The sequence below is a fragment of the Condylura cristata genome, unplaced genomic scaffold, assembly GCF_000260355.1.
Source record: "Condylura cristata isolate star-nosed mole 26May11 unplaced genomic scaffold, ConCri1.0 scaffold00003, whole genome shotgun sequence".
Taxonomy (NCBI): Eukaryota; Metazoa; Chordata; class Mammalia; order Eulipotyphla; family Talpidae; genus Condylura; species Condylura cristata.
The window spans coordinates 6,128,897-6,142,397 of record NW_004567104.1 but is presented as its reverse complement, the minus strand read 5'-3'; the positions used below and the strand labels follow the sequence as shown (position 1 = coordinate 6,142,397).

General features: G+C 34.9%; 1 protein-coding gene across 1 annotated transcript in view; it reads right to left on the bottom strand.

Moving 5' to 3' along the window:
• LOC105854121 overlaps positions 1-13,501 on the bottom strand; it is a 34,358-nt gene that overhangs the window by 14,417 nt on the left and 6,440 nt on the right. The window contains exons 2-4 of the mRNA XM_012730193.1: positions 9,199-9,337; positions 5,451-5,544; positions 733-851 (exon numbers count right to left, since the gene is read on the bottom strand). Of these exons, the coding sequence (XP_012585647.1) occupies positions 733-851; positions 5,451-5,544; positions 9,199-9,337 (352 nt within the window). The remainder of the gene's footprint in view (positions 1-732; positions 852-5,450; positions 5,545-9,198; positions 9,338-13,501) is intronic.

The following is a 13,501-nucleotide window of genomic DNA, read 5'->3' as shown; positions in this document are numbered from 1 at the left end:
AGTAATCACTCCTATGTTAAATGAAACATCCACAAAAAGAATTTTTGACCACTATTTTCCCATCTGGTTTTCTATGATGATTGAGAGTTTCTTTAGTCATTCTCTTACAGTATTGTTACCTACAGAGCAATTAATTTTTATACTATAGTTTATTAACAAATATCTATTGACTTTTATAATATATCCATGGTATAAATAACAGCTATAAAGAATAAAAGTATATACACAAATAAATGATTACTTCTAAAAATCAAAGGAATGGGTGTCTGTGTCAGGGTGGGTCATTTTTAGTCCTATGAAATGCCAGCCCATATATCTCATTGGTAAAAATTCTTACTTGTTCCAAGGTAATTCTGTTCAGAGCAGGCTTCTCACACTATTTAATCAAAATTTTTCAGTTAATGCATTATTTATGGTATTCTAGATGTGTCATAAATTCATTGACACAAACACATTTTATATTCTATTGTCGAAAATAACATTTTCATTCTCAACTGTTTTAGCTTGTTCCAAACAAACTTTGGCAATCTCAGAATAAAATTAATGGTAGAAACATCCCAGGTAGGAAGGTGGTAAAAGAGATGGAGAAATCCAACATCACATGCTTTACAGGTAGCTTTGAGAGGGGCTTGAAGTTTTGGTATTTATAATAGTGACTACCTTTTTTAAGAAAAGGTGTCAGAATCAATCAGTGAACAAAATTGGATTTCCTCTGTTTTCTTAGGCTCTCACCGTACAGTCTTCCCAGTTTTCCTGTAGCCATGTTTTCCATTTAATTTTCTCAGGGACTCTTCCCTGTGGAGACAAGGTGTTCTCCTCATGTCTCAGAAGCAACTCTTCTTCAGGAGGTCCTAAGCAAAAATCAAATGACATGATCTTGGAAGTAGGATTAGAGGGACAAGATTGACATCATCACTTGACATTTGGACAATTTTAAAATTCCATTAAATATGATTTAACCCATAATAAACCCAAGCACTATGAGAAATAGCAGTTTTTATATAAATACACCCCTGGACACCTTACCTGCTAGGAGAGAAGAGATCATGAGAAGAATTATGGGATTTTGTCACCTTTTTCAATCTCAAATGGTTAAAAATTACTATCCTTTAAATCTCATGTTTTGAACTCTTCGTGTTTTCCAAGCAGACTTAAGCTAACCCTCTTATTTGAAAATGCTTAATCATATTCACAGTTATCATAATAATTAATCAAGAGATTATTAATAAACATTTATACCATCTACTTCTTTTTTACTCTCCCTGCTGCAGTAAGCTTGGGGCATATATAATGAAGTAGCTGTCTAGTCCTTCTTGTAATAAAAAGAGACAAATATAAGAGGAGATGCAGTAAACAAATTTGCAACCTTATATCTTTTTTATATGTTTTTCTAAGTTTATATTTTTCAGGAAAAAAGGATTTTACAATATTTTCATTTAAATTATTCTAATGTTGTAACATTCTGTTTCTAAATAGATGAAGAGTTAATTTTAGCTAATATTCTACCTGTAGTTGTTTTTATAAAACCCAAGTTAGGTCATTACTAAGACCAAAGTGATAGGGATCCTGAATTCACTCCTGGTTTTCTCTTTTGTCTTTGGTCAACTGGTCATCTTGTCCTATCAGTGTTCACCTTGAGATATTTACCCTTCCCTTTCAATGTCCAGACCTTCCTATCATTCTCTGGTATGCATTTTTATCTTCTTCAACATAAATACCACAAAATTGCTTAAAACAAAGATTTTACTATAGCATTCATGTCTTCAAAATATTTCAGAAATTTCTTAATGCCTACTAAATAAATATGGGGAGCCAAGCTTATCAATCAAGCCTTCTATCAATCAAGCCTTCTATCTCCACTTCCAAACATATTCCCCGGTCTTACTGTCTCTCAAATCAGCTGTGCACAAACATCCAGTGTTAAGGAGAGGATATTCTGTTCCCAGCCTGGAGTAGTATGGCATGTAATTGAGTGACTCTAGATGACTGATTTTAATTTTCTGACTTTTAGTTTTCCATGTCTGTAAAAATACAGGAAAACTAAATTAAGGTCACATCATGGTTTAAGGTTAGAAGATATATATAGAAGATATTGTAATATATATATTACAATGTCTTATAAAAACTGATTTCTAGCAGTTTCAAGTAAACACATGCTTTCTAACTGCCACATAAAACTAATATCTATGAAGCTATTCTAAGCAAACTTCACTGTTAAGGTATCAGCTAACCCCCTGAAATCAATCCTAAACTATATGATTTCAATTCCCTCCCAACTCTCTAACATTTTATATTTCTGTAAATCATACCTGTCACAATTTGTATATAATTCCCCCACTCCAATTTTCTGGAGTAGATGAAAGCAACCTAAAAAGAGGATAATGAAACCATTGGGAACAAAGTTAACTTTTGTGACAAGTTTGACTGGGCTTTAATGGTAATGAGTACACTTTTATAGTATTTATATAATGTAATAAAGAAAAGTCCAATATTTTAGTGTATTCACATAAACGTCAGGTCTTTCCCAAGGCTCAGGACAAGTTGTGATTTAACCTGTCTTTTCAGGCATTCTTTTCCAATGAACTACATTACTGCCATCCATAAAATACCCTAGCACTGAAAGAAGTAGTATCCCAACCAATTCACAAACAAACTATATTTGTATTAGTACCCTGACTGGAGCTAAAAACCATTTAATTATAAAAGCTGGAATAATCACCTGACTGAAGACCCCCAGCCTTACTGTCTTTAATAGAACACTCCCCAAACTTGGTAGCTTACTTTGTGTAATAGATGCCCCAATTTTATTAAGCTGACCTCAATTGTTTGTTTGAGTTCTGTCAATCTTCTGCTCCTTCAAATATCTCTTTTAAAGAAGCATTCAGGTATTTCATTGAGGTTGGAGGCCAAAGGTCACTTCCCCAGTGAGTTGTATTAAACTGGATTTTTATTTATTTATTTTTTTATTGCTCAGACTTAGCTGGTGATTGAAGATCTAGCTTAGCAGTTGAGAACTCCAACCTGGAATAGCTGATAAACCAGGGCTATTGGTTTTCATCTGAAATTTCTAAGCTTGTTCTTTGCCCTCTTATATATAACAGACATAGAGTGAATGCACTTGTTGGGGGATTTTCAAACTCAGAGTCTGTAACTTAAAAAAAAAAAATCTACCAACTCTTTGTTCTTTTGCTACATTTAATTGGGAGGAGATAGGTCTCAATTTTGATCTGGCAATTAAAGTCTTGGTAAATTACTTTTTATCATGCACTGGATAACATTTTCTTTTGTAAGAACTCTTCCTGAATGCACAATTGGGACAAGTGAGACCAACTGAAGTAGTCTTGGTTGTTTATGGATCTACCATATAAGAAGGGTAATTCCTAATTGAATCTTTTTAAAATACACTTGTTGCCCACTTTACAAAATAAAAAAATAAACTTAAACAAATTCAGAGCAGCAAACTAGGGATTTCTCTCTCTCTTTTTTTTTTTTCATAGTATAAGCTATGGAGATTTCCATTTTCTATTCCCTAGAACATGCTCCATTCCTTTTACTACTAACCACTTGAGAGAGACTGTGTGCTGTTAATGATCTATGGAAAGAAATGTGCCTTTTCTCAACAGAGCAATGATGTCCTCTGCATGAATTGCTCCTGTGGTCATTACATGGGACTGGTTTTGCTGAGAGACAATCTCAACACATGAATCAGGGAAGAAGAGATGTCATTGGATTCTCTTGATGTACTCTCATTTTCAGTTTAGTCTTACATTTTATTTGCCTACATTTTACTCCCATCATCCTCTCTGATTTCTTAGTATGCAATATTCTTTAAATTTAGCTCTATTTGTGCCCACAATACAATTTCTTTTCACTTCATTGTGGCTGCCACAATCAGCCTCCCCACCCCCACACACAAGCACACACATAAAAGCCAATGCCCTTACTTTATCAATATTTTTCACTTTCTATTCAAATTTCTTCCTTCTCTCCCTTTCCACAAGCCCCTTAAACTGTGTTTCTCATAAAATGGCTATCAAATCATCTATAACAAAATAAATTTTCCAAATGCAGACTCCAGAATCCCATTCCATATAACCTAGAAACCTTGGGATTAATACCTGGTAATTGCATTTGAAGACACCTCCAGATAATTTGCACATGCACTAAAGTTTCAAGACCAGCTGGACTTTGTCCACATTATTCCTTGATGTAGCACTCTTTTGTGGCTGAACTCTTCACACATAATGACACTCACAAAGTCCACTGCTTCTAGTCTCCTCCCTAATCCCCCATAACTTCCATTTCTTGAAAAAATATTCTGTGCACAAAAAATATTCAAATGTGTCTTTAGTAATATCGATGGTTGTTAGTGTTTAGCTGTGAGTGAAGCTAACAGATTTAGAATATATTTTATTCAAAGTATCAGATGATTATGCTATTTTAATCTTATTTTGTTAATTTAATGAGTGAATAAGGAAGGCACTATATGGGTAAAGTACTGCACTTGAGAAGAGGAAATGGTTACATTAATATATTTAAATCAACTTTTTTCTAATCATTGTTATAACTATACAATACAGTTGCACAACTACAAGTTTGCAAAAACAGATGGAAGATAGCCAAACTATCTAATGTTTTATAAATACTACAACAGCAAGATTTATGTTATCAAATTATAAGGGATACAAAAATTGTACCAGAAATCCATGATTTCCATTTTTACATGTTATCATTTATTTAAAGGTATTTTAAAAAGTTGAACACTTTAAAGTCTTCAGCTAACATTTCTTCACACTATCTCATCATACAATGTGATATCAGATAGGAAGAAAAAGGAATAGTAAAAATTTTTGGTTATCTTCTCAAACTTAAACTAGTTAGTGAAAATTTAAAATGAGATTAGCTGGTTAATGTAGATTCTATTTGATGCTTAATAATATATAAAATTACATTAAAGTTATTCATAAAGCAATGATGTTATTTGTGACTATGAAATATAGTAAACAAATTGAATATCCAACAAAGATCACTCATTAAATAATTTAATATTCACATGATGGGGAAATGTGAAATTTTTAGGAACACACTATGGGTAATATGTAAATGCATAGAAGATGTATGTGCACAATAAATATTTCATAAGTGGAGAAACTCAAGAAACAAAATTGTTAAATTTTAGAAAGTATGAAAATGACTTCCAAAATGATAATAGAAATAAAAGTCATAGTGATTATTTTTGCTTTTAATATGAAACATTTATCATTTATATAACTAAGTTAAAAAATACAATTTTCAAGGTAACTTCACTCTATTAATAATTCTACTGTCTTGAAAAAGGAAATTTTCTACATCTAGGTAATATTTTATTTCCAAGTAATGTATTTCAATCCCACACAAAAATATTTTACTCAGTGCATGTACATAGAGAATACACACATATGTTCTTTTACCTTCTCTTACTCTTGGGCAGCGCAGTTGACTTCCTTGAATGTCATGTTGTTCTACCCTGTGCCAAGTGAGGTATTTAAAAGAATCTGATGGAAGCTTAAAAATAAGAGAGAAGAGCAATATCATGTGTGGTGATATAGAATTCATTTACTTTTATGTGTAAAAAGTAATACAAATACATGCCAAACATTTGACCAAATTGAATTCCCAGTTCCTAATTATGTGCTCATAGAAGTCATCCTTGTCCAGTCTAAATTCTGTATGCTTATTCAATTCTGTATACATCTAAAAACTGCAACTGCTTTATGTTTGAGAGCAAATGATAGCAGAAATACAGTTATGTACCCATTCATGAATCAAATTTATATGCCCTCTGATAAGGCATCCTTTAATATTTACTGGCTATGTCATGAAGAATAGCTTTCTATTTAGGAACAGTTCCAATTATTAAGGCTTCTTCAACTATGAGCCCCCAATCACTCTAATCAGCTCCAACTCTGTAAGTTATGCCTGTTGCTAGCTATGAAGAAATGCCTACAATTTTAAGTGCTTGTTAACAGTTGTCATTTCAGTCATTCAATTTTTAGTCACAGATTATGGTTTACAAATTATCAACTATTCATAAAGCACACGTGACTCTTTCTGGATAGAGTTAAAATTTATTGGTATTGTTCTTAAAATGAATAATCAGTCTTTAACAGAATATTTCAAGTCTTGTCAGCTTCTTGTTTGGGACCGCATATTATTGACAGAATAGATATCAAGATCATTGGGATAATTTTATATTATTCATTACTAATGGTGATGTCGAACGTATAGTACTTTATAAAGTCTATAATTTCAAACCTTACTTAACACAAAGTGCATACTACTCAGAAAAGGTTATCCATTAAATACATATACTATAAAGTCACTCTTCTGTGAACCGATGCTGTGCATGTACACAAACAAACCCAGAATATTTTATTTGACAAAATGTCACTAAACTATTTGGAAAAATGCATTGCACAGAGCAGCAATTCACATAGCTAATACTAGGCTGGACTTGTAAATTTATGTGACTAATAACAAACCCCATTCATTTACCTGCCATTGAATAAACATGTAAGTTTCTAGATTAAACAAAGTTAAGTATTTCTCTTCACTATAAGACTTCTCAGTGTTTTTAATATGTGATATATTTTGATTCAAGAATACAAAGTACTCACCTAAACCACTTTCTTGGAGCAGCAAAACTAGCATACCCTGTACAGCCTCAAAATAAATTAGGTTGAGGTATTTTTTTGTTTGCAATTCATCTTTGACCATTTATTTTTATTACTCATGAATGACCTTAGTTGTACCAGTAAATATCTCAATATCTCATTTGAAAGACAGAATTACTAACAAAAATTCTCTACCTTATTAACAGGAATATTAAATTGTTGATTCAGATATTCAGAGGAATTCAGTCATTCATTTGAAGTGTTTTTTATAAAAAAAATCTAACAAGTTTCAAAGAATTCACTCACTTTTTATAAAATAGCTAATAAACACAAATTTTAGAATACTGAGGAATATAGTTTTTGGCTATTCAGTTAGCATGTTTATAGAGGTTCTATTCCAACTGATTATATGCTTTTGAATTTATCTTTTGCTTTCTTATATCACAGAATAACAATTTCTTAGACATTAAATTCCCAAAGTGGCCAATCCCCAGTGTAGCTACCCTGAGCTATTTCATGAGACTCGTGCTGGAAGAAAAAAAAAAAAAGCTGTTTATGAGAAGAAAATTTCCATTTTTCAGTTGACATCTAATTTTGTATAGAAAATCTCATTTTTTTTTAAAGATTTACTTATTTTTTTCATATAGAACTGGGGTACAGGCCAGAGGCTCAGGGTCAGTGAGAGGCTTCACCAGAGACAGAGTGGGGAGCAGAACAGGCAGATGGACAAAGTACACTGCTGAGGGGAGCAGCGGGCAGGTCAGGAGAGGTCTGCCATGCCATGTGGTCACCTCCGGGGCAGGCGGGAATCAAACTCATGCGGAAGTGGCTTTAGCTTCTCAGTGTTGTGCTTTAACCCGCTGTGCCACCATGGAGGGCCAAAAATCTCATTTTTTTTTAAGGGAATAATGTGGTTGATATTGGCACTCTGACATTGTCAGAACAAGCCATTGCATTTCTTTCTGTATAAGGTTCTTAATGTGGTAACAGTTGTGTGACCATAATGAACATTTGTGTCTTGTTCTTTTTCCCTTTTTCAAAGAAATTACTGATATAGGGCAGCAAGGGTCACTAAAACTGGCCAAGAATACTGTCCAAGCAGTTTATGGGTCACTGTCTGAGTTCTTCAGTGCACAATTGCAATACTACTTATGCTCCGAGAACAATAACAATGGGATTTATTTAACAAACCAGGGTATAAACAATTACTGAGGCCCCATTTGCATTGCCTGATGCAGTGTTTTCAAGTCCTAAACAAAAAGCAGCTAAGATCGAGTCTTCCCACTACTGAGGGCTCCTCTCCTGAACAATAGGCCATGCACCCAAGATGGCAACTTGCTTTCCCAGCTGACTTGAAGCACATGGCAGCCAGACTATAGGCCCGGATCCAACTCACAAAAACAATAGAAGACACAATAGTAGATGCTCTCAGAGCTGTCCAGATGCCCCAGCACAGCACCAGACAAGCAACATTCAAAACACCAGCTGTGGCCCTGAACAACCCAACTAAAGGCCACACTCATGCAGCTCAGAGAGACTCTTGCCTCTGGGTCTCCACCTTCTCCACCAGGCTGCCACAGCAGCAAACTGGAAAGAGTTTCAGTCTCTTGGCTAATTGTAAAACCTCTGAACCTTTCTCTCTGAGGTTGGCTGCTGGCAGCCTTTCCATGTTCAGAGGCCCACACAGCCTTCTGGAAGGAAAGTGCAGTAGGTGCCAAAATCCCTGAGCCCAAAAATGATGAATCCCAAAAGCTGATCCCTGAAGACTGAATAGTTTGCTACTGCCTTCTCCAGTCCCTTGTATTTCTTATCAGTTGTTCCACCCCCAAATGTGATATATTTTAGCACTTTCCCTGGGGCTATCTATCCTGACCAGCAACTCCCTCCACGAGACACCACCTGTAACAGTCTTTGGCTTTCACCTATAGGTTACATTTTGATAAACCAATGGATTAACCTGTTCATGAAATACAAATTTTGGAACTAGTATGTTCATTTAATTTTGTTCAAAAATATATTATACACCTATTATTCAGACTCTCTGTCAGGTACTGAAGATAAAAATTAAATAAAATATGGCATTTCTGCTTGAGAAACTCACTTTCTGTAATTTGGGAGGGAGACATAGACACAATGCACTTAATCCCATGGGATAAGTGGGACAATTATTACTGAAGTAAAAGGAGAAATATATTCATTAGTCTACTTAGATGGGTGAGACAGAATGTCTTGTTGAATTTGGCACAAGAAAATTTTATCTTGTGGACAAAGGACACATAGAAAGATGAATCTTATTCTACAGGTAATTTGAACTCAGGGGAGAAAGGAATCATGCACTTCTGTTTTTATGGTAATTGTCTTATCTTTTGTTTTCTCTTCTCCACCCCAACTGCTTTTGGTTTCCTCTCTAAGCCTAGACTAAGTGTATCATGTTTTCACCCCCTAACAATTTCAAGGGTAGATTAAGAAATTTATATATTTATTTGAAAAGCAAAATATAAATTTTTGCTTGTAGTTAAATAAAAGACAAATTAAAAATACTTACCAGAGAACATATTCCAGAATCAGAATGCAAAGGAAATATTCTATTCCTTAGCAGCTGGGCATGTGTCTCACTCAGAGACAAATAGTATGATGAATTAGATGGAAAAATCTCCTGACTGCTTTCGTTTCCACCTGAGGAGCTAAGTGGAAAAAAAAATGATTAAAGCTTTTGTATACCTCTTTTAAAGTCTTTAATGTACATATTCTTGTTTAAAAAAAAAAACAAAGTATAGGCATCATTTAGAGGAAAGGAAAATGGAGAGGTAAATGGTGGGAAGGTTATGAAAACACAGGGTTCACTTCATATGTATACAAGTAAAACGAAGTCAACAACCCCTCAAAGAGAATCAGGTAACTACATCAAACATCAGGAGGAACTGAGTGGTAGAAGGTGATATAAAAACTAAACTGTGTTTGTTGTAGTATTGAAACAGGACAACCCATGAGGTGTGGGAAGACAAATCTCTGCTAATGTGGACTCAGGGGCAAACACCACCATCAGAGACTTTGGAGACCCAGCACTGCCTGGAAAGAGACACAGAGTGGGTGTGCAAACAGAGGGCTCACTACGAGGGAACTAAAGAGTGTGGATACAGAATGATGATTACTGACTTGAGTCTCAGGCACCCAATCTAGAACAGCTGAAACCAGACTAGCAGAAAGATTTCAAATCAAAACGCCTCTGTCTGCTCACAGACAAAGCTACTATTCCCAGCTGAGGCTGAGATACTGAAAATACCTACCTAAGGCTTAAAAAAGAAACAGAGTCTTCTCACTAACCAGAGTTCAAGCACCTAGATATTAATAACAGGAAAAAGTATACCAGGGCTTGATGCTTCAAAAGCAAACAATTCCAGGTTTATTCCACCATCTCAACTATAGTCATCTCCCCGTTCTACATCTATTGATAGCTTTTGGACACATTCAAGAGGTTGAGGTTAGGGTGAAACTACATGAAACATTTTGGTTGGGAAGTTTATTTAGGGTAGGGGAATCACTGTGAATCCCCAGCATACAACTTGGGTACCTGCAACATTAGCAAGTTTGAGTTCTTGTTGTTCACTCCAGCAAGTTTCACCCTAGCTCTTACCCTTTACCTGCATCAGAGCCCTGACTGTCTCTATAGGTGCAAAGTCAGTGATCTGTGAGTTAATAGATATAATTATTCATGTAAAGATTCTGGGTTGTTGTGCCAGATTTCAAGTTTCCCAAAGACCACCAAAGAGCCAATTTCTATGCAAAACACACGAGGGTCTTTATTTCATGTTCAAACCTGGGCTCCCAACATGCACTGACGCAGCAGCCAAAGTTGAGAGCCCTGAACTGAGGGAAAACAGGGGTTTTATTACAGAAGAGGGGAGTTTTAGCCCAGCAGAGGGGAGTTTTAGCTCAGCAGTATATTGATTGATTGATTGACATTGAACAAAGTTATCTTGTCTTAACCCGATTGGTCTAGGCATGTAAGATGTGACCTCTGCTACTTGTCCCACATACGTTAGGACATCTGGTGCTTTCTTGATATGTACTGGTTACTTGCCTAATTGGATGTTGCTATAGGATCAGTGAGATTAGGACATTTATAGTTAAACTTGGCCTTGGTGCCTTGTTGATAACTGAAACCTAGACCTGGCTGGTTCAGAAGCATTCTGAAGCCTGTCATGTCATCAGTTTGGTCTTTCAGGGTAAAAGGCATCTAGTTTCTTGTGGGAAGGATAGAAAGACAATTTATTAATATACAAAAAGAAAACTCCCTAATACAACCCATCCAAACTAAAAATGATCCAGCAAAAAATTAAGAAAAGGCAAAACTAGCAAGCTTACCATAGAACTGAGGTTTACAGCTTCTCCTTACAGAGAAGGAGGAAGGGGATTTCAAAATAGGGGAGCGGTGAGCACAAGGGAATGGGTGATAGGGTGGTAGAAGAACTATAAGGACAACATTGTAAGAAAAAATGTATCACAAGTACTACCAAAAAAAAAAAAAAAAGAAAGAACCAATAGATCAAATCAATCAGATCAAAATTTGGAATATGCCTGATGAGGCAACTGTCATATTTGATGAATTAATAAAATCAATGAGGGATGTAAAATAAGAATACAATAAAGACTGAGAAAATATGAGACTATAAAAATGCTATAGCAAAAAAATACAACAGAGAACCTCAAAGGTCAATGAATGCAAGTAATAGAATTTGTGAGTTTGCAAGTACAGACCACAAAGAGAACAACATTTAACAAGTTTAAAAAATGAAATAAGTATAAGAGCTCTCTGGTCTAACTAAAAGGACATAATATTAATATCACTGGGGAGTTCCAAAAGGAGAAAAGATAAAAAAATGGTATGGAAAATTCATTTAAAGGATAAATGAATTCTTTAATAAATGATAAATGGATTTTTAAATAGTAAATGAATTCTTTCCCTGGTGGCACAAAGGGTTAAATCTTAGCACTATGAAGCAATCTGCAGCCACTGCAGAGTTTGATCCCCAGCCAGGGAGCTGACCTACATGGCATAGCAAACCTCTCTTGTCTCCCTGGCAGCACTGTATTTCAATCAATATGCCTGTTCTGTTACCCATTCTGTCTCTGGTGCATCTTCTCACCTCCCATCCTCCCTGCAATTCTGGTCTACACCCAGTTTTTTATGCATAAATATATAAAATAAATAAAGAAGTAATTGCTGAGAGCCATTTTATTTTAGGTTTTATTTGTTAATATTTTATGCATTATTAAATATTATAATATTTACTTGTTAATAAATATTAACACCTTTGTTAATATTTTAACAGTATAAGATTCCTCCCTTCACTTGTGGTTACCACCAAAGTACCCATCCTCCTCCACCACGGTGTGTCACCATATTTATCTCCTGACAACCATCTCAGTCTGAGAAATGAGCCAGACACTGATTCAAGAGTTCCAAAGAATTCCAAACAAAATAATACCTGACTGATAGACTCCTAGACATATTATAATAAAACTGTTGAAAGTCACTGAGGATAAATTATTAAGTACTCTGAGAAAAAAGAGTAATTGGTGGGCCCTCCCTGGTGGTATAATATGTTAAAGCACAGCACCATGAAGTTTGCCAGCAGCCACTTCACCACAAGTTTGATCCCAGGCCAGGGAGGTGACCCACATGGCACAGTATGTTCTCCTCAGCAGTGTACTTTGTCTATCTGCATGTTCTGCTCCCCGCTCTGCCTCTGGTGAATCCTGTCACCATCCTTCTGGCTCTGGCCTGTACCCCAGTTCTGTATGCATGCATAGATAAATCTTAAAAAAAAAAGAAAAAAGAAAAAGCTAACTACTTATATAATCCCAATTACATTATGAACTTTTTAGGGAATGTTTTTAGGTAATACAAGAGTAAAAGGATATATTTAAAGTACTCATAGATGAGAGAGAAATAATATAGTAGGAATTTACTTAGGTCTGGGGTGGACTTTTACATCTTGTCATATGAATAAGCACATTTTTAATTAAAATTGTCTTAAGACAACTTCTCCCCAAATAATTTCTCTACATAGTCCTGACATGTAGAGTAAAACTCAAGGGTTCACTAAAAAACACCCGCCACGCACACACAAGATACTTAAAGAAGGTTAGGCTTCACATTGGATATCATTCCTCGTGATACTACGGTAGCACAATTAGCACAAACACTTACGGCTACAATCTCTATTGGTCAACACTGAAATTTCTCCAAATCTCTTAAATTCTCCCTGGTTAGTGGCAAAAACAATTACAATCGGGTTCCTTAATCAATTTTACTTACTTAGAAATACTACTCAGCCCTTTTACTTAGTCACAGTCCAGTTCCTTCTTTATTCCCATTTTATTCTACTGAGCTATAAAATGTCTTTGCTGCTTCCTGTAATAATTCTCTAGTGTATTACTCATTGTTATACTTTTCTTTTTATTTTCAGTAAAGGTTATGTTTCCTTTTCTGTAATTGGTGGTATACATTATTTTCTGCCAATTTAAAAATAATATCTAAATATGTTTTTCTTGTTAAATAAAACTAGAAATCACACCTCTCTTTATTTCTAGCTTCTGTCTATTCTTGATGCATAATTTTTTAGTCTCCAAGAATCTTAAGTGACAGCATTCTATATTTTATGGCACAGTTATGTCTCTACAGCAATTTTGCTTGCAAGAAATTACATATCTCTTGTATATTGAAGTACCATATAGAAATGACTTTCATTTTTCATTATTAACTTCAAGGATTGCTTCTTGAAAGAATACAGTCACTACATCACATTCTAAAAATAGCATCACTAAGCCTTTAACAGAATATA